Consider the following 21,377-nt stretch of genomic DNA (forward strand, 5'->3'; position numbering starts at 1 on the left):
TAAAACTTCAAACCCAAGCATACACCTTGCAGGTGGTGTTTTCGAGCCCCACACAACCCAGCAATTTCCAAAGCACTTCAGCGGGCGTCATGAGATAGCCCCCATTTTAAGACTGCTTTGCTTGGGTTTTACCTTGTTTCTCCTTGCTGGGGAACCACGGGCGTTTGCGTTATTCCTAGGACGGTGCAGTTTGCGAGCTGCTTCCTTCCAACAGGGACCTCTCACTAGCCACAGAGGGGAGGTCATTCTGGATTTGCTCTGCCAATTGTGAAAAATCTGGGAGAGGAGTGGGAGTTTTCAGGTACCATCTGAGCTATACGGAAGCTGGAGAAAGGAGCTGAGCATCGGCAGAAAAGTATTTTTATAACAGAAATAGGTGATCAACAGGGTCTCCAAGGAACAGCAGGATCTGCCTCACTTTTCAGCCCAATAAACCTGCAAGGGGGAATGGATCGTGGCAACGGCCTCCATGCCGACAGGGGCAAGCACCGTCATGTACGTGGGGAGTCCCCCTTAGAGTAATCGTCCATGAAATGTTTCTCAAGCCGCCGAAAGAGCAGCTCCTTCCGGCTCCAACGCTCTCCATCTGCGACGCCCCTCAGTCGAGCGTTTTCATAATGGCCTGAGCCTGTTTCAACTCTGAAAGGAGGGAAGATAGCGCGGTCAAAATGGGTCAGAGGGACCATACTGTAAACCCCTTTCAGTAGAAGAAACTTCCTTCACGCAACCGGGCATCCTATGAACTTTATCCCTACTGCAAGGGTGAAATGACAAAACATATACATACACTATCCCTTTAACAATTTATGCTTTCCCGTCTCACGGTTTCAATGGGTGCTGAAATTGATCGTCATCTATTTTGCTGGTTGAATGGGTGCTGGTTAATGTTCATCATCCATCATATGGATGTTAAATGTTACTGTCACCTGCTTTTGGTGTTCTTTGTAAAGTGTTGTTTATTGCATGCTGTTGAGGACTGGTTATTCCCCAGAGTTTCGGGTTATATGAATGCATAAATTGTTAAAGGGATAGTGTATGTTTATGTTTTGACATTACATCCTTGCAGTAGGTTCAATCAATCAACCTTTATTGGCATATATTGCAGTAGGTTCTATTTGTCATAGGGCAAAAACGCCATGGTCGCTTTATCCTCCTTTAATCCCTGTTTCAGCCAAAATTCAACCTGGATTGAACACATGCGTTTCGCCTAATGTGCGTTCGATCCTGGTGTTATTATAGCAAGCACGATTTAAAATTGGTACTATTCCATTTGGATTGGCCATAGTGCTGTTTTTTCTTTCTATATCACTAAGATCGGCATGAGCCTCGATTTTTATAAACTTTATCCCAGCAACCTCCTAATCAATTTTAAAGCACCCCCTCCCCACCCTTTGGATTTCTTTGTCCTACGAAACCATCAACTATTTTTAGCCTCTGACCTGCAAGTAAGCCCTGACCTGGATAGCCTGATCTCATCAAATCTCTGAAGTTGAGCAGGGTTGGCCTTGGTTAGTACTTAGATGGGAGACCACCAAGGAATACCAGGGTTGCTAGGCAAAGGCAGGCAATGGCAAAACCACCTCTGAACATCTCTTGCCTTGAAAATCCCCATGGGGTCGCCATAAATCAGCTGTGACTTGACGGAAAACAAACAAACCTGCGAGTAAGACGCGGAACTTCTCGGCCGATAGCGTCATTGCCACCGGTTCCAGGACTCCTTTGTCAACATCCCTCACGTTTAACTTCAGGTGAACGACGGGTTCATTGACCTGCCGGAGCTCACTGGAGCTAAGAGTATAATCCACTCGCCAGGATACGGAATCCAAGCGGTTCACTGAGGACGGAAAGAGACAGGCACGGACTGTTAAGGATGACCATTTGTGGAAAATGTGGTTTTCCTGAATTCATGGATCACCCATCATTTATCCATCCCTGGAAAGTAACCCCTTCTGGTGTGAGTCAGGAGTAACTTTTCCCACAACCGTGACTGGCCCGAGGTCCCCCAGCAGGCTTCACGTGGAGGAGTGGGGAATTGAACCTGGTTCTCCAGATTAAAGTCCACTACCCTTAACAGCTACACCACACTGGCTGTCTCCCCGCACAAGGTCTATAGGGAGGGGGCAGATGCAATTCCAAAAGGAAGACATCCCAAAGAGGAAGGGCAGCAGCTGAGAAGACCTTGACATGGACTCCCCCAAATACAGATTGGAAATTATGGGTTCCCACCAGTGAAGCTCCTTGGATGAGCTCAGGCTATGGCCAGGTATTTAGCTGTGAAATTTCCCAGCTGCCTCAAGAAAGTTACAAATGTACGGCCTAGCTTATTTTACGAAGTTGTTGGGAAGATCACAGCCAATTCAGATCTACAAAGATATTAGACAGAATAGATCATCCCAGATGCCAGCTTTTCATGAGTGCCGGCATGAGTGTAAAAGCAAATCCAAGGCTGGACTTACATCTCAGGCTGCATCCTCTAAGGCTGTCCTGCAAGGGGCTCTGCTTCTCCTCGTAGGATCGGCACAGCCCCGCAGCATGTTCTGAAAGGCAAAAAAGGCAAAAACCCCAGTTGGAAGCAAGGATCTAGTCAGCAGTCCCCCCAGAGTCAACTTGGCCCGGGCTGAAATAAAAAGTCCTTCCCACCCCCATGCAGAGCAACCAGATGAACAGACAATACAGAGCTAGACAGACGAGTGGTCCCACTCTGCCTAAGGCAGCTTTCTACGTTCACAGCTGCTGCTCCCACCGCTTGGGATCTCCACCTGCTCTGAGGACTCTCCCTCCCCATCTAGCCTTTGCTCAGCTCACCTTTCGGCAGTCCCAATTGCTGCAGCTCGCTGGATAAAGACTCGCTGTCGACATTATGCTTGGCAGCGCTGGAGAGGATGAAGTTGAGGACCGCGATGGTGGCTTTGACATCCCCGGACTCTGCAGGAGGAACCGGGATGATGATTGGCATCCTAAAGGAAGCAGCTTGAGCATCGCTGCAAGGATCTGGGCTCTGGATGCTACGTTCTGCTCCTTCTTTGGCATCAAAGAGGAACCAACGTCTTTGGTCTGCCCGAGGTCAATGATCACCCTAAGCTTGGCGGCATTTAGGGAGTTGCTTATTCATGGTGTCGCAGAGTTGAATTTAACAAGTATGCTTGGCAGCGTTTGGAGATTGGATATCGAGTATGAAGGTGGTCAGATGCAAACATCCCTCAAACCAGAGGTCTCTAACCTTTTTCAGCCTGCAGGCATGTTTGGAATTTGAACACAGTGTGGTGGGTGCAGCCAAAAATGGCTGCTGCAGGAGGCAGAGCCAGCAACAAAATAGCTGCTGTAGCTTATCTTCAGACACACAGTGAAGATTCTCATGCTACGGAGGCAGCTGCTGCCAAAGCAATGTTTTCAAAAACCTGCACAGCCAGTCAAATCTCCAACGGTCAGTTGGAACCCCTGCTAGGCAGAAGTCCCACCTGTCTCCTATACCACTACACCAGCTGGTGTAGTGGTTAAGAGTGGCAGACACTAATCTGGAGAACCGGGTTGGCTTCCCACTCCTCCACATGAATCCTGCTGGGTGTCCTTGGGCCAGTCACCGTTCTCTCCGAACTCTCAACCCACCTACCTCACAGGGTGTCTGTTGTGGAGAGGGGAAGGGAAGGAGATTGTAAGTCGGTTTGATTCTGCCTTAAGCGGTAGAGAAAAGCAGGGTATAAAAACCAACTCTTGGCAGGCACCAGGAAAGATAACCAACTCCTGGCAGGCACCAGGAAAGATATCGGTGGGCACCACTTTTGGGACCCTTGCCTTAAACATTCAATCTACTGAAAGAACACATGACCCTGTGACTCTAAAATTCCACTTGGCCCTTTGAGACTATTGGCACAGAGGGTACTAAATGAACAAATACCACCAAGCCCTGGAATCCTACCCACATCTCGCAAAAGGGAAGGGTACTCACCAAACTTAGCATCCGATGTCAGCTTCAGAATCTTCTCATACTACAAGAGGGAAAAATTATTGTTTAGGTCTAACTCTTGAGAAACCCATACTGCTGCGCCAGTCCTCCTTGTTTGTCATGGAACTCCCAAGTCCTCAAGAGACACAGGCCTGGTTCACACAGATGTTTCTAGATGGGCTGCTCGCATCTAAACCATTTGCTCATAACTGGGTTCTGCTTCGCACTAATACAGTACAGTTTGGGATGGGGAAACATGCAGGATTTTTAAGGGTATCTCATGACCTCGGCACTCATTATACACAAAGCTTCTTGGTGTAGCTAGGATGAAAGATAAAAAAGACAGAGGGAAAATTACTTACGTCAATCCCCTCTCCGAGAAGATCCTTCAGAACCTGGGCACAGATGAGTTTAAGCTTCACCGAGGACTGGAACAAAAAAATAAAATATCCATTCAAACTTTGCCAGTTACTTCAGCATCTCTAAATTACCTACAGAAACATCCAGAAAACAACATATTCCAGTACACGCTAAATGTTATCTCACTGCGCCAAATAAAAGGTTATGGAAAATATTTCCATTCACAAGGTTATGTCGCTTAGTTCTAAGTTAGATAAAGTTGCTAACTCCAGGTTAGGAAATTCCTGGAGATTTTGGGGTGGAGCCTAGGGAGGGTGGGGTATATAATGCCATAGAGTCTACCTTCCAAAGCAGCCATTTTCTCCAAGGGAACTGATCTCTGTAGTCCCCAGCGTAATTCCAGGAGATCTCTAGGTTCTACCTGAAGGTTCATAGCCCCAAACCAGGAGCACAAAAGAAGCTATGTTGTCATCCATGCACACTATAGCTCTTCCAGCAGTGATGTAGAACCCAATGTTAAATGTCAGGTGTTAAGCCAATAGCGATGCCAGCCTCCAGGCTGGGGATCCCCCAGAATTCTGGGGATCCCCCAGAATTACAGCTCATCTCCAGACTACAGAGATGAATTTCCTTGGAGAAAATGGAAGCTCTGGAGGGTGGGCTCTATGGCATCATACCCCACTGAAGTCCCTGTTCGCCCAGGCTCCATCCCCAAATCTCCAAGCGTTCTCCAGTCTAGAGATGGCCACCCTACAATGGCCAGGGGAGGACGTGACAGCCCTAGAACCAGAGCCACACGTCGGCAAAGCAAATTCTAACCCAGCAGAAAAGCACCCAACTTAATGCATCCAAACTCTATCAATCACTCAATTTTTATTTCGATGCAATATCAGCTCTGAATAAAAATCAAAGTTAGGTTAAAATGATAAAACAAAATAATAAAAAGTTGATGATTCTGGGAAGGATGATTTGAAGAGGAGGAGGAAAGATCTTCTATGGGGAAAGGTTTTCAATTAGCCAAACTCTATGTGACAGTACCCCAGAGATCTCCCGGCAATAATTGGCTTCCAGCCTGCCAGGGAAGGAATTTCTGCCTAGCTACAAGCCTGCTCTGTGCACTGGGTAACTGGGCTAAGAGTCATGGAGTGTCAGAGTGAACGATAAACAATGATAGGAGAAACTGGACGAAACTGCAACTGTACTGAGTCGCCTTTCCGTCTGTAATACAATCAGATATGCATAACTTGTTGATGTATCGTCATAACTTGAATTTGGATCAATATCTCTTCCCCAGTATAATTGGGACTCAGAGATTTCTGCCCATTAGGGCCTCTGAGTCAGAAGCTGCAAATAAACTTTTCTTGATAACGATCTTGGGTCTCCCTCTCCCCCGCGAACCCCTGTTTTACTGCAACATCTATCGGAAACAAAGGATGCATTTTTGCACAGAAAAGAAATCGACCTACTATTTTGGCCAAAGTGCTGATCTCTGCCAAGACCCAGTCCGGGCAGTCCAAGTCGCCGCAGAACCGGAACCTCTGGAAGGAAGAACCGCAATTAAGATCCAGGCACAAAAAAACAAAACAAAAAACCCCCCTGTCAATCATGCCCCAAACCCCCTCTGGTTAAAAAGGCACAAAAGCCCCCCTGTCAATCATGCCCCAAACCCCCTCTGGTTAAAAAGGCACAAAAGCCCCCCTGTCAATCATGCCCCAAACCCCCTCTGATTAAAAAGGCACAAAAGCCCCCCTGTCAATCATGCCCCAAGCCCCCTCTGGTTAAAAAGGCACAACACCCCTCCTGTCAATCATGCGCCAACTCACCATGCTGACCCGCACCGGATTCCTCCCCTCTGCCCTGCAAAGCACGATCAGCTGACTCCTCTCCTCCAGCCAATCACCGAAGCGCTACACTGACGCTGGAAGACAGTCAGCTGATCAAGCGCGGCTCCTGCCTTTAACCCTTTCTGGCCCGATGTCCTCTTGCTGGCAGATCAGACATCCCACGCCAGGGAAGTTTCCCCGGTAGCTCATGCAGCTAGGGATGCCAACCTCCAGGTGGGAGCTGGGGATTCCCCTGGAATTTTTTTAATTGTTTCTTTTTATACAAATTTCAAAGTTATATTTCTTATTCTACATGCATTGTTTGTATAACGTACTTTTCTCATCCCCTTCCATCCCTCCCATCCCCCTCCCTAGCCCCACTCCTTCTCCTTATAATTTTTAGTCTCTTAACCCCAGCCACGGGCACAAAGTCTGGATCTACTGTAATGCACTGTACACTGGTCATCCCTCAAATTCATTCAATAAACGAAGGAGTGTGCCTTCCTTGTATGCATGGACGGCAAAGTAAGACGCCTTACTGAATATTGAATGAATTGTGATATTGAATGAATTGTGATACTGATATTGAATGAATTGTGCACGGAGGGACTAAGAGCTTGAAAACGTTTCACATGAAATGGAATTATACCGGATTTCCATTGCACAACGTCTTGTTTCCGTTGCCTGATTGTTGCAATTTATACGTATGGACTTGAAACGAATTGAGCAATTTGCCTATACTTACTATTTTGTAACGCTTCTTGCGTCGATATATTGGGTCTATCTTAGACCAACTGTAAATTTCTTGTTTGCTCAACTGAGGTTGTGTTTGTGAGATTTTTATTCTCAATATATTTTTCTAAACAGCAATATTGTATTGTAGTAGCCTTATTGTGGGTTTACTTTTGCTTGTGCTTTCATTTTGAATTCACAACCTCCAGGTACTAGCTGGAGATCTCCTGCTATTACAACTGATCTCCAGCCATAAGAGATCAGTTCCCCCAGAGACAATGGCAGCTTTGGCAATTGGACTCTATGGCATTGAAGTCCCTCCCCAAACCCTGCCCTCCTCAGGCTCTGCCCCCAAAACCTCCCACCGGTGGCAAAGAGGAACCTGGCAGCTCCAAGGCCAGCCCACCCCAAAATTACAAATTATGTAAAGGTTTTATGTAATAGATTGAAGGGCATGGGGAACAGGATTGGGCCCTGTGGAACTCCACAGGATAGGTCCCACGCTGATAACTGGTCTCTAATGGGAATTCTTTGGGGCTGATCTATGAGGAATGCTTTGAACTAGTCCAATGCGCAACCCCTAATGCTACTTCTGCCTTCAGGCACCCCAACAAGATGGCCTGGTCCATTGTGTCGAAGGCTGCAGATAAATCCAGCAGGAGGTCTTCCACTCAAGCCAGCAGAGCCATCTCTGTCCCGTAGCCTGGGGTGAAACCAGGCTGAAAAGAGTCTTAGAGCAGATCCAAGAGGACATGGAGTTAGTCTGCTGTTGCCCTCTCACTTTGCCTAGGAAGGGCAGTTACAGGAGAGTACCAGTATAGGGGAAATATGTTGTGCTGACCCAAAAGTGGATTTAATAGGGGATCTGAAAATGGTGGCGGTATCAGGCAGCCCTGGAAAGATCTTTTACCTTCAAACAATGCCCACATTAGACATCAAAGCATATTCCGGCCACTCTCCTTTCAATCAAGCCTGCCATTTTAGTTTGATTGCTAGGGTTGCCAGCACCAGGTTGGGAAATTCCTGGAGATTTTGGGGGTGGAGCCTGAGGAGGGCGGGTTTTGGACTTCAATGCCATAGAGTCCAATTGCCAGCGTGGTCATTTTCTCCAGGGGAACTGCTCTGTTGCCTGGAGATCAGTTGTCATAGCAGGAGAAATCCAGCCACCACCTGGAGGTTGGCAACCCTATTGACCGCAAGTACCCAGAGCATCCAAGTTGTTATCCACCTAATTACTATCTTCCATGCTCACTTTTCTCTCCAGACTAGCCAACAGACACAAACAAGTTCCATTTAGTTTATTCTGCATCAAGATATTACAGCATTGGAATATCTTAAGAGGAGCCAGAACGCTTCTTGGCCAAGAGGAGAATGGCTAGAGCCAGAGCCAGGATCATGGCAACAGCCATCAACGCCAGCCCCACTGCCAGCGCAGGAGTCGAAAAACTCCCTGTCAACAAGAAACAAGGGGGTTAGAAGCCATTCTTCACCACCAAAAGATGTCCAATGAACAATGCTACAGGATAGAATTAAAAGGAATGTCAACAAGCTGCCTAAATAGGGTTGCCAGCCTCTAGCTCGAGACTTGGAGGTCTCCCAGAATGAAAACTCATCTCCAGACATCAGTTCTCCAGGAGAAAATGGCTGCTTTGATTGGCATTATACCTGGCTGAGTTCTCACCCCAAACCCTGCCTACTCCAGGCTCCACCCCCAAACCTCCAGGAATTTCTTGACCTGGAGTGAACAGCCCTAGCTATAATCAATGCAATGAGAATCATAGAGTTGGAAGGGACCACCAGGGTCATCTAGTCCAACCCCCTGCACAATGCAGGAAATTCACAACTACCTCCCCCCCACACCCCCAGTGACCCCGACTCCATGCCCAGAAGATGGCCAAGGTGCCCTCCCTCTCATGATCTGCATAAGATCATAGAATCAGCATTGCTGACAGACGGCCATCTAGCCATCTGTAATAAGTGTAATTACAAAGGTATATAAGATAGTAAAAGCTGGATAATGCCTAGACTAATAATGGCAATAGACTACAGCCCATCCTGGCCCTGAACTGGATGGCTTATGCTAGCCTGATCTCACCATATCTCAGAAGCTAAGCAGGGTCAGCCCAGGTTAGTATTTGGATGGGAGATCTCGAGGGAAGGCACAGAGTTGCTACGCAGAAGCAGGCAATAGCCAACCACCTCTGAACGTCTCTTGCCTTGAAAACCCTACAGGGTTGCCATAAGTCGGCTGTGACAACAGCACTTTCCACCCCCACCTAGTCCTCTCCATGAGGAATCTGCCCTCCTGGACTGTTCCGTTTCTAATCCCTTGAGAAAAATGCCCTTCTGAACATTTCCGATTTGCACATTCTGTAGAAGGATAGAAGTGTAGGAGCCCTCTTTACCTCAGGCAGGTCACCCCACAAGATGGGAGCCACCACAGAGAAAGCATGAGGACAGGCACTTGGCCAATCCATTTGGGTATGGATGAGAGCTACCTGTGTGTCCTGCCTCTTCCATAGCAATTCTAATCTCAGCGCAAAGGTCTCAAGTCCACAGCCAGATTTCTGGACCTATTCCTCTTCTCCCCCCCAACCAGCCAATCTTGCTAGAGTATGAACATCCCAACACACCATGTTCTGCAGTTGCCTCCAGTGCTGGACTTTGGTGGCCCAGGGACCTTCTGGAAGCCATGTACGCATCTACGATGAAGACGGGTCCTAATGTAACATCTGTCTCCACTTCTTTTTTCTGCATGTCTGCATTGGAGCAAAGTACAGAAAGACATAGGAACATAAGAAAAGCCCTGCTGGATCAGACCAAGGCCCATCAAGTCCAGCAGTCTGTTCACACAGTGGCCAACCAGGTGCCTCCAGGAAGCCCCCAAACAAGACGACTGCAGCAGCATTGTCCTGCCTGTGTTCCACAGCACCTAAGATAACAGGCATGCTCCTCTGATCCTGGAGATAATAGACATGCATCATGACTAGTATCTATTTTAACTAGTAGCCATGAATACCCCTTCCCTCCATGTCCAGTCCCCTCTTAAAGCCTACCAATTTGGTAGCCATGACCACATCCTGGGGCAGGAGAATTCCACAATTTAACTATGAGTTGTGTGAAAAAGTACTTCCTTTTATCTGTTTTGAATCTCTCACCCTCCAGCTTCAGCAGATGACCCCGCGTTCTAGTATTATGGGAGAGGCATATATAGCCTCAGATGATTGCACTACTACAAGTGCTAACTTGTGGGGGGGGGGGGTCATTACATCACATGAACACATGAAGCTGCCATATACTGAATCAGAGCCTTGGTCCATCAAAGTCAGTATTGTCTACTCAGACCGGCAGCGGCTCTCCAGGGTCTCAGGCAGGGGTCTTTCACATCACCTACTTGCCTAGTCCCTTTAACTGGAGATGCCAGGGATTGAACCTGGGACCTTCTGCATGCCAAGCAGATGCTCTACCCGAGCCACGGCCCCTCCCCCAACAGATTTCTTTCCCCACTGTCATGGAACGTACCACGTCTGGTTGCCACATCTCTGCCGACTCGCCTTCCCGAAGCCCATCTGTCCCAGGGATTGGCTCTCCCTGGCTGGCTAGCAGTCGGTCCACAGTTCCTGGTTTCACAGCAGCTGCAGATGTCTCTTGTACCTTCCACTGGAATCCACCTGGAATACAAGAATACGGGGTGGGCAGAAGAATCAAAGTTAGCTTTGTAGAGATCCTATCCAGTACAGTCTTCTCCAATGGGGAGGATGAAAGGGACTCGCCTACACCTCTAAACCTTTCCCCATAATTTTTAACCTACCCTTCTCAGAAAGAGTTCAAGGTGGTATGCATGGTTGGTCCTCGATTTTGCCCTTAACCAAGATAGGTTCAACCGAGTGACTGCCCCAAGGTCCCCCAGGTAAGCTTCATGATAGATAGCGGACCAACTACAAGCCAGCCATGGAGAGTCAACCCCTGGGACAGATGGAATGGGTCACTGGGGGAAGGTGTGTAGGAAGAGATGTGGCCACCATAAATGGTGTGTTCCACAACAGTGGGAAAAGGTCGGCCATGGAGTTCACTGCTGGAGTCGGGATTTGAACCTGCATCTCTCAGGTTCTAGTCCAACTCCAACCATTACACAATACTGCACTACTCCGCCCCCTCGGACACCAATGACCCATCTGTAAGTTCACTCTTAGTACCCACTGGAAACCTCCAAGCTTAGCACCAACCTTGTTAGAAAGGGAAACAGGAATATAAAGATACCAGTTTGAGTCGGTATTCCCACTTACTTCCTATATAGACTTTCAGATCAGCTTACTCACGTGTTGCTTGCTTCGCTGAAAGAGCATGCCTTCTTTACAGGATCGGGGCCCTGGTCAACAGCAGTCACTTTCAAGTGGCAAGTTAGGTAGAACTAGAAGCCAAGAGATTTCAAAACGCCCATTAGTAATGGTATAGCAAGATTTGGGAACTTTTTAGTTATGAGACCAAGTCTCTTTACAAATGAAAGTACTGGATATTTTCGAACAGATGAATACAGTTCTTAAGAGTATTATGGAGCAGCAGTTCAAATCTGATCTATGCAAATTTATTATTTAAAAGAATTCGCTGCCTTTCAACTTTCTGGAATGTAAGGCTTCCTAGAGGCACCCAGTTGGCCACTGTGTGAACAGACTGCTGGACATGATGGGTCTTGGTCTGATCCAGCAGGGCTTTCCTTATATTCTGAAGTTGGTTGAGAATATAAACAAAATGAAACAAATTATATATATAAAACTGGACTTAAAATCACAACAGAAACCAATCCAATGCTGTCTTGAATGTCATTTAAAGCCTAGTTCTCTTTGCATATATTAAATGCTGAGGCCTAGAAACTTCCAGCGGTCTATTACCTATGTGATTATTTTACCTGTTTTGAGTATTTTACCTGCCAGAATTGATACAAGTCTTCTCTAGGATATGCTAACCTAAACTCAGAATAGATGTTGGAATACCTCTGAGAGAACATAATTGTTAATTTGTTTATATGACTACATTTGAATTAATCTGTTCAAAAAATCTAGATACTAGTAGGGAGGGTGGAACAAAATTAGAGTCCAGTAGCAACTTAAAGGCCATGACATTTTTCCAGGGTATAAGCTTTCGTGAGTCAAAGCTTACTTTATCAGGTACTCCTGAAAGCTTATACCCTGAAAATTTTTTGTTGGTCTTTTAAGGTGCTACTGGGCTCAACGTTTTCCCCTACTACTACTAGTCTAACACAGCTAACCCCCTGAAACTAGGTGTGTGTGTGTGTGGGAGCCATATGCAATAAGCTATCCATGTGTTTCTGCTTAGGCCAGACTTCAAGCCAAGGTCTCACCAAGCCTCTAGGGTCTCCCGTAAACCTGAACACGTCTACTGTGAACCGGAGCGAGTCTTCTGTGACCCTTGGGGATAAGAAGGTCGAGCTGGCCTCTGATCTCCCGTCAACAAGGCATCTGGAAGACAAGGTGGCCATCAGAAATGCTTCCTGTCCCACAAACGCAGCCCAGGGCAGACCCTAGAAAGTCCTTACCCGTTGTAGTCAATGATAGCGTATCGGGGACTGGAATCCCTCTCCGGGCTCAGGGTGGCGACACAGCTGTCAACAAAAAGTCTCAGCGCCACGTGGTTTTCGCCATTCACGTTTGCCTGGATGTTCATAACATCCCCCAACTGGTACCCACTGGAGAGTCTCTCGGAACTCCAGTCATCTGGAAGGAAAGTTTGTTACAGAGCCATTCCTGGAAGGCACTCAAATGACTGAAGACCCAGTAATGGTCAAGGCAGTGATCCAACTTGGCACCCAGTGAGTGCCCGGGCCTTCACTCGGGTCTGCCACCAAGTAAAGAGCTACTCCTGGCTTTCTTCCACCCCATAGGAAGCAGGTGCTTTAGAAGACCCTAGGGGGCGATTCATTCAGGTTAACAGGGAGCACCCACTGGGAATTTGCTGCCTCCATCCCATGACAGCACTTTGGTTGGAGCTGCCAACATCTTGCGATTGGCCCCAATTCCTATGGCAGCCGTTTTGTTGTCCTGCCTACCAGCCTCTCTCCACAGAAGCACCCCTAAGCTCAACAAGGTTGGGGACTGGTAGGTTAGAGGGTCACTCTAGGATCTGGGAGACCCCAGGTTCAAATCCCCAACCGTGAAGCTCACTGGTTGACCCGGGACCAGCCTTTGTCTCGAAGCCTACCTCACAGGGCTGTTGTGAAGATTAAAGGAGCAGCAGAGTAACAACGAACTCAGGGAAAGGAAGGATAAAGATGGATGGATAGATCCAACGCAGAACAATGCTAGGTGAGCAGCTACGGCTGTGGCTCACCGGAAGAGCCTCTGCTTGGCATGCAGAAGGTCCCAGGTTCAATCCCCAGCATCTCCAGTTAAAAGGACCAGGTAGAAGGGGATGGGAAAGACTTCTGCCTGAGACCCTGGCTCAGTGGTAGAGCCTCTGCTTGGCATGCAGAAGGTCCCAGGTTTAATTCCCAGCATCTCCAGTTAAAGGACCAGGCAGTAGGAATGGGAAAGTCCTCTACTGGAGACACTGGAGAGCCACTGCATCTGAGAGGGAAGAAATCCCCATAGTAGAGAGACTCTCTCGCCTTGTTTGTAGGTGGCCTGTTATGTGGTTTCAGCCTCAGCAGGGGTCAACTGGATCGGTTGCCCAGAACAGGGGTCCCAAACCTTTTTGAGCTTGTGGGCACCTCTGGTATTCTGACACACCATGACGGATGCAGCCACAAAATGGCTGCTGCAGGAGGTGGAGCCAGCCACAGCTTACTAAAAAGCTTACAGTGAAGTTTCTTGCGCTGTGGAGGCAGCAGCGGCTGCCCAAGCAACGTTTTCTAAAAACCTGCACAACCAAGCAAATTGCCAATGGCATGTCAGAAGTCTTGCCGGGCAAAAGCCCTACCCATTTTGTAAAAACACTCCGTGGGTACCAAAAGAAGTGTCAGCGGGTACCATGTTGGGGGGTCATAGAATCATAGAGTTGGAAGGGACCGCCAGGGTCATCTAGTCCAACCCCCTGCACAATGCAGGAAACTCACAACTACCTCCCCCCACCACACACACACACTCCCTGACCCAGACAGTGCATTTAAACTCCGCTCACCATTCATTAATCGCAACGTGAAGCTCAGCTTCTGTTCGGCGGAGAGAGTGGAGCTGAAGGGGATCCAGGTCGGCTTGATGGCTTTACTGCTAACGTTGCTCTTCCTAGGAAAGAGGGGTTTCAATGAAGGGAAAATCCCACCGCAGCATACAGTGGGATGCAGAATCAACCTCCCCTTCCCACAATACACCTTGGATAGTGGCACTCAATGGGGATTTCCGCCGGGCTGGTTCTGATCACCACTGCGTTGCTGGCCAGGGTGGGTTTGTAGTACAGAGTGATACTGTAGACCAAGGATTCTGGAGTCATCTGCATGGAACACAGCAAAGTTACATTGGTCGATTGGGGCAATCCCCTCTTTAAAGGTAAAGGTCCCCTGTGCAAGCACCGGGTCATTCCTGACCCATGGGGTGACGTCACAGCCTGACATTTACTAGGCAGACTTTGTTTGCGGGGTGGTTTGCCAGTGCCTTCCCCAGTCGTCTACACTTTACCCCCAGCAAGACGGGTCCTCATTTCACCAACCTCGGAAGGATGGGAGGCTGAGTCAACCTTGAGCCGGCTACCTGAGACCGACTTCCGTTGGGATCGAACTCCGGTCGTGAGCAGAGCTTTTGACTGCAGTACTGCAGCTTACCGCTCTGCCCCACGAGGCTCCCCTCTTTACAGATAATAATTTCACTTATGTAGCAAAGACAGAGAGCTTCTTACAAATAACTGCATCTTGCTTGCTATTTCCTTTGCTCTGAGAAAAGTTAGGGTTGCCAACTCTGGGTTGGGAAATTCCTGGAGATTTGGGGGGGGTGGAGCTTGGGGAGAGCAGGGTTTCGGAAGGGAAGAGACCTCAGCAAGGTATAATGGGCTAGGGTTGCCAGGTCCTGCTTCACCACTGGGGGGGGTTGGGGGCAGAGCCTGAGGAGGGTGGGGTTTGGGAGGGGTGGGACTTAAAGGCCATAGAGTCCAATGGCCAAAGCAGCCATTTTCTCCAGGTGAACTGAATCTGTATCGGCTGGAGATCAGTAGTAATAGCAGGCGTTCTCCCGCTAGTACCTGGAGGTTGGCAACCCTAGTAATGGCACAAAGTCTGCCCTCCAAAGCAGCCACTTTCTCCAGGGGAACAGATTAGTCCGGAGATCAGTTGCAACTCTGAGAGATCTCCAGGCCCCACCTTGAGGTTGGTAACCCTAAGAAAAGGCCACCAGCCTAGTAGCCAACAAAGCTTAGGCAAGCCTGCATATTTCTTAGGGGAGGTTGAAGCAGTCTTTAGGAAAAGCGGACAAGCCCTCTGAAGACAGGCCGTGAACACAAAATCTGTTCCACTGGTTTATTAGACACTGGCTGACTTTTATAAGCGCTTCACTAGCTAATTCAGAATAGCAATGCCCCTTATAAACTGGCTGAAGATGGAGGAATGGTAGAATTACACAGCATATATTTATACTCATTTCTCTTTTCACTGGCAAACGAATGGCTGAAGATGGAGGAATGGTAGAATTACACAGCATATATTTATACTCATTTCTCTTTTCACTGGCAAACGAAGCAGCTTACAACATTTTCCTTGGTTTCAGGTTTCTGCCTTCCATATCCTGTTGCATTCCTTGATGCCTGTCCCATCCCCTCGATCGTGTTGACTTACACTGTATATTCCACCTTGAGTCTCAATGAGCAAGGTGGGCTATAAATCAAGCAAATAATTCTCCTTTCCTCCATTTCATTCTGACAATCACCACCCCGTGAGGAGAAGAGGAGCTGGTTTTTATATGCCGACTTTCTCTACCATTTAAGGGAGACTCAAACCGGCTTACAATCGCCTTCCCCACAACAGACACCCTGTGAGGAAGGTGGGGCTGAGAGAGCTCTAAGAGAACTGTGACTAGCCCAAGGTCCCCCAGCTGGCTTCGTGTGGAGGAGCGGGGGGAAACAAATCCAGGTCACCGGATTAGCCTCCGCCGCTCGTGTGGAGGAGTGGGGAATCGAACCCGGTTCTCCAGATTAGAGTCCACCGCTCCAGACCACTACACTACGCTGGTGGGCTAGGCTGAGAGAGCAACTAGTCCAAAGACACCCAAGCAAGCTCTCTTGGCAGAGCGGGGATTCGAACCCAAGATTCCCAGTTCCTAGCTTGGCACTCTATCACACCACACTGCAGTTTAGAAGCGATAGAACGACCCCTGTTCTTATACATAGGGTGACTATGAGACTTATAGTTACGAATGAAGTGGTCAGAGCCATGCATTTCCAGCAAGCAGGCAAATCCAGCTGCTGTCAGACACTTTCAGTATAGTTTTGAGTCTCTTGGCAAGAGGAAACCATCTGGAGTCATAACCACACCAGCATTAACCAACAGAGCCCGAAGAACCACAAGAATTTACCCGCAAGGTGCTCCCGCATTCGTGGAGGTCCGCTTCAAAGACCACCGTGTCTTCGGCGGCGTCGAGGGCGGTGTGCTTGCAGCCGGAAGACCCCAGGCTGAGGTCCGCCGCCTGGACCAGCCTCCCGGTCCCAAAGAGGTCCCTCATCACAGCCACCACCACCTGGGCCTCCCCGCACTGTGCCGAGACGGGGGCGAAGGCGGACAGCGCTCTAGGCTGAGCATCGTCCACCCGTGCCCAGGGCTCCGCCTGCGACCAGGCAGGGTAGTAGGGTTGCCACGCAGGTGGGACGTTTGGGATGGCTCGCCGAACAGCCGGAGTCCTGGCAGAGAAATCCCAGGGGTTGAAAGAAAGCACCCCGCTGACAAACCCCCAGAGGAAAGCGAGGCCCAATGCCGCTGAAAACCCCATCTTGCTTGTCTCCGAAGACTTGACATCAGGCAGCAAAGGCGTCCCTGGAGGCCTTTATACCTTTCCCCCCCCCCATCACATGCATCATTCAGTACTTGCAAACTCTGCAAGAGAAAGAGTGTCAACTGGACCCAGCTGTGGTCAGAAGAAGCTGATGGGGAACGAAAGGAGCCTGTTTCAGCCACGACCCTGAAGCCACTTTGGGAAAGCTGCATCAGCCAATGATGAGATTTGATGGATCTGAATGCCTCTCTCTGCAGGAGGGTGCTGTAGTCACCGGATGGGGCTATTGTGTCTTTAAGAGCTGGATGAGAAGTATGCAGAGCGGCTTGGCCCTGCCGCAGCCCCGTCCAGGTGGGAAAAGCTGCAATCCCTAAAATTCCCTCTTGCAGCACCCGGCAATTGCTACCTGCCAGGCTGGTTATCAGAGAGCTGCAACCTGCAACTGGGAAAAGGACCATACCTCGTTTTCCTTCATGCTCCGCCCCAAATCTTATTTTCATATTAATCTAATCTCCACCGATTTATGATGCCAACAATTTTAAATTGTGGATTTTGTGATTTTTAATGTTTCTTATGTCTTTTATTGTGTTTGCATTGTAAGCTGCCTTAAGTTCCTGTAAGGTAGAAAGGCAGCTACTAAATGTCTTTTTTTTTTTTAAAAAAAATAATAAGTCAGAGGTGTAGTGGTTAGGGGAGGGGCTGTGGCTCAGTGGTAGAGCATCTGCTTGGCCTGCAGAAGGTCCCAGGTTCAATCCCCGGCATCTCCAGTTAAAGGGACCAGGCAGGTAGGTGATGTGAAAGACCTCCGCCTGAGACCCTAGAGAGCCGCTGTCGGTTTGAGTAGACAATACTGACTTTGATGGACCAAGGGTCTGATTCAGTAGAAGGCAGCTTCATGTGTTCATGTGTTAGATTTGGAGAATCAAGCTCAAACCCTACTCAACCACAATGATAATTTCAGAGGCCTGCCATGTTGGTCTGCATAGAACAGCAAGATTAGTCTCCAGTAGCACCTTAGAGGCTAGGGTTGCCAGGTCCCTCTTCACCACCAGCAGGAGGTTTTGGGGGCCGAGCCTGAGGTGGGTGGGGTTTGGGGAGGGGAGGGACTTCAATGCCATAGAGTCCAATGGTCATTTTCTCCAGTTGAACTGATCTCTATCGGCTGGAGATCAGTTGCAATAGCAGGAGCTCTCCAGCTAGTACCTGGAGGTTGGCAACCCTAATAGAGACCAACAAGATTTTTGGGGTATTCGCATTTGAGAGTCTGATGAAGGAAGCTTTGACTCTCAAAAATGTACACCCTGAAAATCGTTTGGGTCTCTAAAGCACTACTGGACTCGGATCTAGCCTTTCAACCATGAGTCTCAAAATGATTTCCGGCTGGCCACCCCCTCTCGGCCTGACCTACTCTGCAGGGTTGTTGGGAGGATAAAATGAAGGAGGGGCAAACCACATACTGGGTCCCCCGAGCTCTGCAGGACGAGACAGAAATGTGAACGACAGAATGTAGGTTGGATGACGCGTTTATATTTCAGACTTGTAGGGGAGATAATTGTTTTCAGGATTGTTTTAAACCTGGAAGTGTCTTAGCATAACAAAACCACTCCGCCTCCTGCAGGAGTAGCCAAAATATCCCGGAAATTGGCAAGTCAGTAAATCAAATCCAAAGTGGTGACTGATAACTTGGGAATGTGTTGTGCTGATTTAACTGGAAGAAATCCCCCGTATCCTGTTTTGCCTGGGACAGGGAGCCAAAGTTCGCTAGCTGTGCCTGTGCTATGAGCCAACAGTGAGGCAAAGGGCATACGCCTTTGCATATCCACTAGGGCCTCGGCAGCCTTCCTCGCAAGATCGGACTGCAGCTTTGCCTGCGGAGGGGCTGACCTCAATTGGAAATATGCATGGGGGCTGGGGAACAGCAGAATAGTAACAGCCTAGGAGAATCCAGCCCCCGAGCCGGAAAAAAAAGATTGGTCACCCCTGCTTTAACTCCTGACCCCCTTCAAACATCTCACCTGGGGGCTACCAACCTCCAGGTGGGGCCTGGAGATGCGTGGGGATAACCACTGGTCTCCAGACGACAGAGATCAGTTTCCCCTGGAGGAAAGGGCTGCTTCCAAGGATGGACTCTATGGCTAGGGTTGCCAACCTCCAGGTACTAGCTGGAGATCTCCTGCTGTTACATCTGATCTCCAGTCAATAGAGATCGGTTCCCCTGGAGGAAATGGCCGCTTTGGCAATTGGACTCTATGGCACTGAAGTCCCTCTCCTCCCCAAACCCTGCCCTCCTCAGGCTCCACCCCAAAAACCTCCCGCCGGTGGCAAAGAGGGACCTGGCAACCCTGCTCAATGGCATCACATCCTTCCTAGACGCCTTCCTTTCCGCAGGCTCCACCCCGAAATCTCCAGGGGTTTCCCAAGCTGGAGTTGGCAGCTTGGGCTCCCACTTATGGTTAGCTAAAAGGGGGTTAATTCTCCCCCTCTTCTAAAACCAAGCTCTCCTTCTTTAAGTAGAAACCGCCACAACTCCCTTTAGAAGTCGAAGATGCTTACTGACACACCCCACCCTACAACTGCAGAAACACTATTTGGTCAGTCACAAAAGTCCAGTTTTAGGGCAGACTTATGAAGGGCTACAGGTATTTCCACACACCTGTTTTGCTGCTGCTCGGGTCTCATTGCCACAGCTCCCCCCCCCCAACATCTATCTGCATGTTGGCATTTGCTGATAGTTGTATATATCAAGTGGGTTTTTTTCATTGAGGTTGCCAGCTTGGGAAATTCCTGGAGATTTGAGGGCACAACCTGGGTAAGGTGGAGTTTGGGGAAGGGCAGGAGCTCCGCAGAAAGGTGATGCCGTAGAGCGCGCCCACCCATAAGCCGGGGACCCCCGAGCTAGCCTTTCTACGAGAGCTCCCCCCTCACTAGAGCTTTTTATTCTGCCCTCGAAGTCCATTTCGGCCTGCGGGGTGTAGTGGTTAAGAGCGGTGGTTAGGAGCGGTGGATTCCGATCTGGAGAACCGGGTTCGATTCCCCGCTCCTCCACACGAGCGGAGGAGGCTAATCTGGGCGACTGGATTTGTTTCCCCGCTCCTACACACGAAGCCAGCTGGGTGACCTTGAGCCAGTCACAGTTCTCTCAGCCCCACCCACCTCACAGGGTGTCTGTTGTGGGGAGGGGAAGGGAAGGTGATTGTAAGCCGATATGAGTCTCCCTTAAGTGGTGGAGAAAGTCGGCATATAAAAACCAACTCTTCTTCTTCTTCTCAATTGATAACCGCTTTTCTCCAATACAAGCAGCCTGGCTTCAGTTAGACCCTGCCGCTTGCCCTAGGGCAGTGGCTCCCAACCTTTTTTTGACCAGGGACCACTAGGACTTTTTTGTTCGGTGCAGGGACCCCAAGGTTCAAAATAAAAATCCCGAGAATTTGAAAATAAACTTTAATCAAAACTGTTAGTTAAACATTAAACTTAGAATAATATTTGAATATATATTTTTATAATAGAGAACTTTTAATTGAAAATATTAATTTATTATGGGTTTATAACTTTGTTTCGCGGACCTTAATTTCGTTCTCGCAGACCCCCGGGGATCCACGGACCCCCGGTTGGGAACCAGTGCCCTAGGGTGTTACCTTGGTGCAAGATCCATTCCAGGAGCGTCCTTTCTGGTATTTTAAGCCTCTGCAAACACCTGGCACAACATTTCTTTCACAACTCATCTTCATGAGTGTGTGTGTGGGGGGGGGATGTCTTTTGGTCTGCAATCCTACGCACACTTAAGCATTTCCGAGGGATGACGTTTTGGTAACTCATGACACAGCATTCAAGCTACTTTGAAGGAGTTCTTCTGATTGATTGGCACTACTTTAGAGAGTGTTACGGATACTGTGGACTGCCAAAAAACAACAACAGATCAGTGGGTTATAGATCAAACCAAGCCTGAACTGACCCTAGAAGCTAAAATGACTATACTGAAGCTATTGTATTTTGGCCACATTATAAGACAAGAGTCACTGGAAAAGACAGTCATGCTAGGAAAAGTTGAGGGCAGCAGGAAAAGACTGTCGCGGTCCGTGCCGTTAAGGTAACCAAGCTCTTAGAATTGGCCCCTTCCTGAAAAGGGATATTTTATCTTATTCAGCCTGCTACCCACTAAGCAGGGATCAACACTTTCCACCTCTTGTGAGATAGACTTTCTCTTGAAATGCTCCAGTAAAAATGTGAAAAGAATATATGAATAAAAATACTATTTATTTCACATAAAGTATATGCATGTAAATGGTTACAGAAATAAAAACTATATTAGTTAGTTCAACAGGAACAAAATACTATATTATGTATGCAAGCAATATTAGCAATATCAACAATCTCTATGACTCTATATAAGTTTTCCAAGTATATATTTCATTCAGAAAATAATACAGTTTACAGAAATCTTGTAAAATAACGGTTAGTGCATTGGATAAGTATTCTAATTCAAATTATTTAAATATGAGACATACTTTACCCAGTCATGTCATTGCAGAGTTTCTGTAAGGATTCTATAAGTTCACTTAGAATAGTTAGATTTCCTTCAGGTATTCTCTAAGTATT

General features: G+C 48.3%; 2 protein-coding genes across 2 annotated transcripts; both read right to left on the reverse strand.

Annotated features, from left to right (window-relative positions):
* Positions 1-586: 586 nt before the first annotated feature.
* Positions 587-5,910, reverse strand: COMMD4 (COMM domain containing 4). Its single transcript, XM_056866042.1, has 7 exons — positions 5,770-5,910; positions 4,306-4,371; positions 3,947-3,986; positions 2,806-2,925; positions 2,457-2,537; positions 1,658-1,834; positions 587-639 (listed from the first exon to the last, which is right to left on the reverse strand). Exons 1-7 carry the CDS (start codon positions 5,908-5,910, stop codon positions 599-601), a joined length of 666 nt encoding a protein of 221 aa, XP_056722020.1. The 3' UTR covers positions 587-598.
* Positions 5,911-8,180: 2,270 nt separating this feature from the next.
* Positions 8,181-16,778, reverse strand: LOC130492244 (zona pellucida sperm-binding protein 3-like). Its single transcript, XM_056866043.1, has 9 exons — positions 16,368-16,778; positions 14,183-14,301; positions 13,993-14,096; positions 12,413-12,590; positions 12,218-12,335; positions 11,178-11,269; positions 10,381-10,529; positions 9,492-9,617; positions 8,181-8,308 (listed from the first exon to the last, which is right to left on the reverse strand). Exons 1-9 carry the CDS (start codon positions 16,776-16,778, stop codon positions 8,193-8,195), a joined length of 1,413 nt encoding a protein of 470 aa, XP_056722021.1. The 3' UTR covers positions 8,181-8,192.
* Between the last annotated feature and the right edge of the window lie 4,599 nt (positions 16,779-21,377).

The sequence above is a fragment of the Euleptes europaea genome, chromosome 20 (genome assembly GCF_029931775.1).
Source record: "Euleptes europaea isolate rEulEur1 chromosome 20, rEulEur1.hap1, whole genome shotgun sequence".
NCBI classification, from domain to species: domain Eukaryota; kingdom Metazoa; phylum Chordata; class Lepidosauria; order Squamata; family Sphaerodactylidae; genus Euleptes; species Euleptes europaea.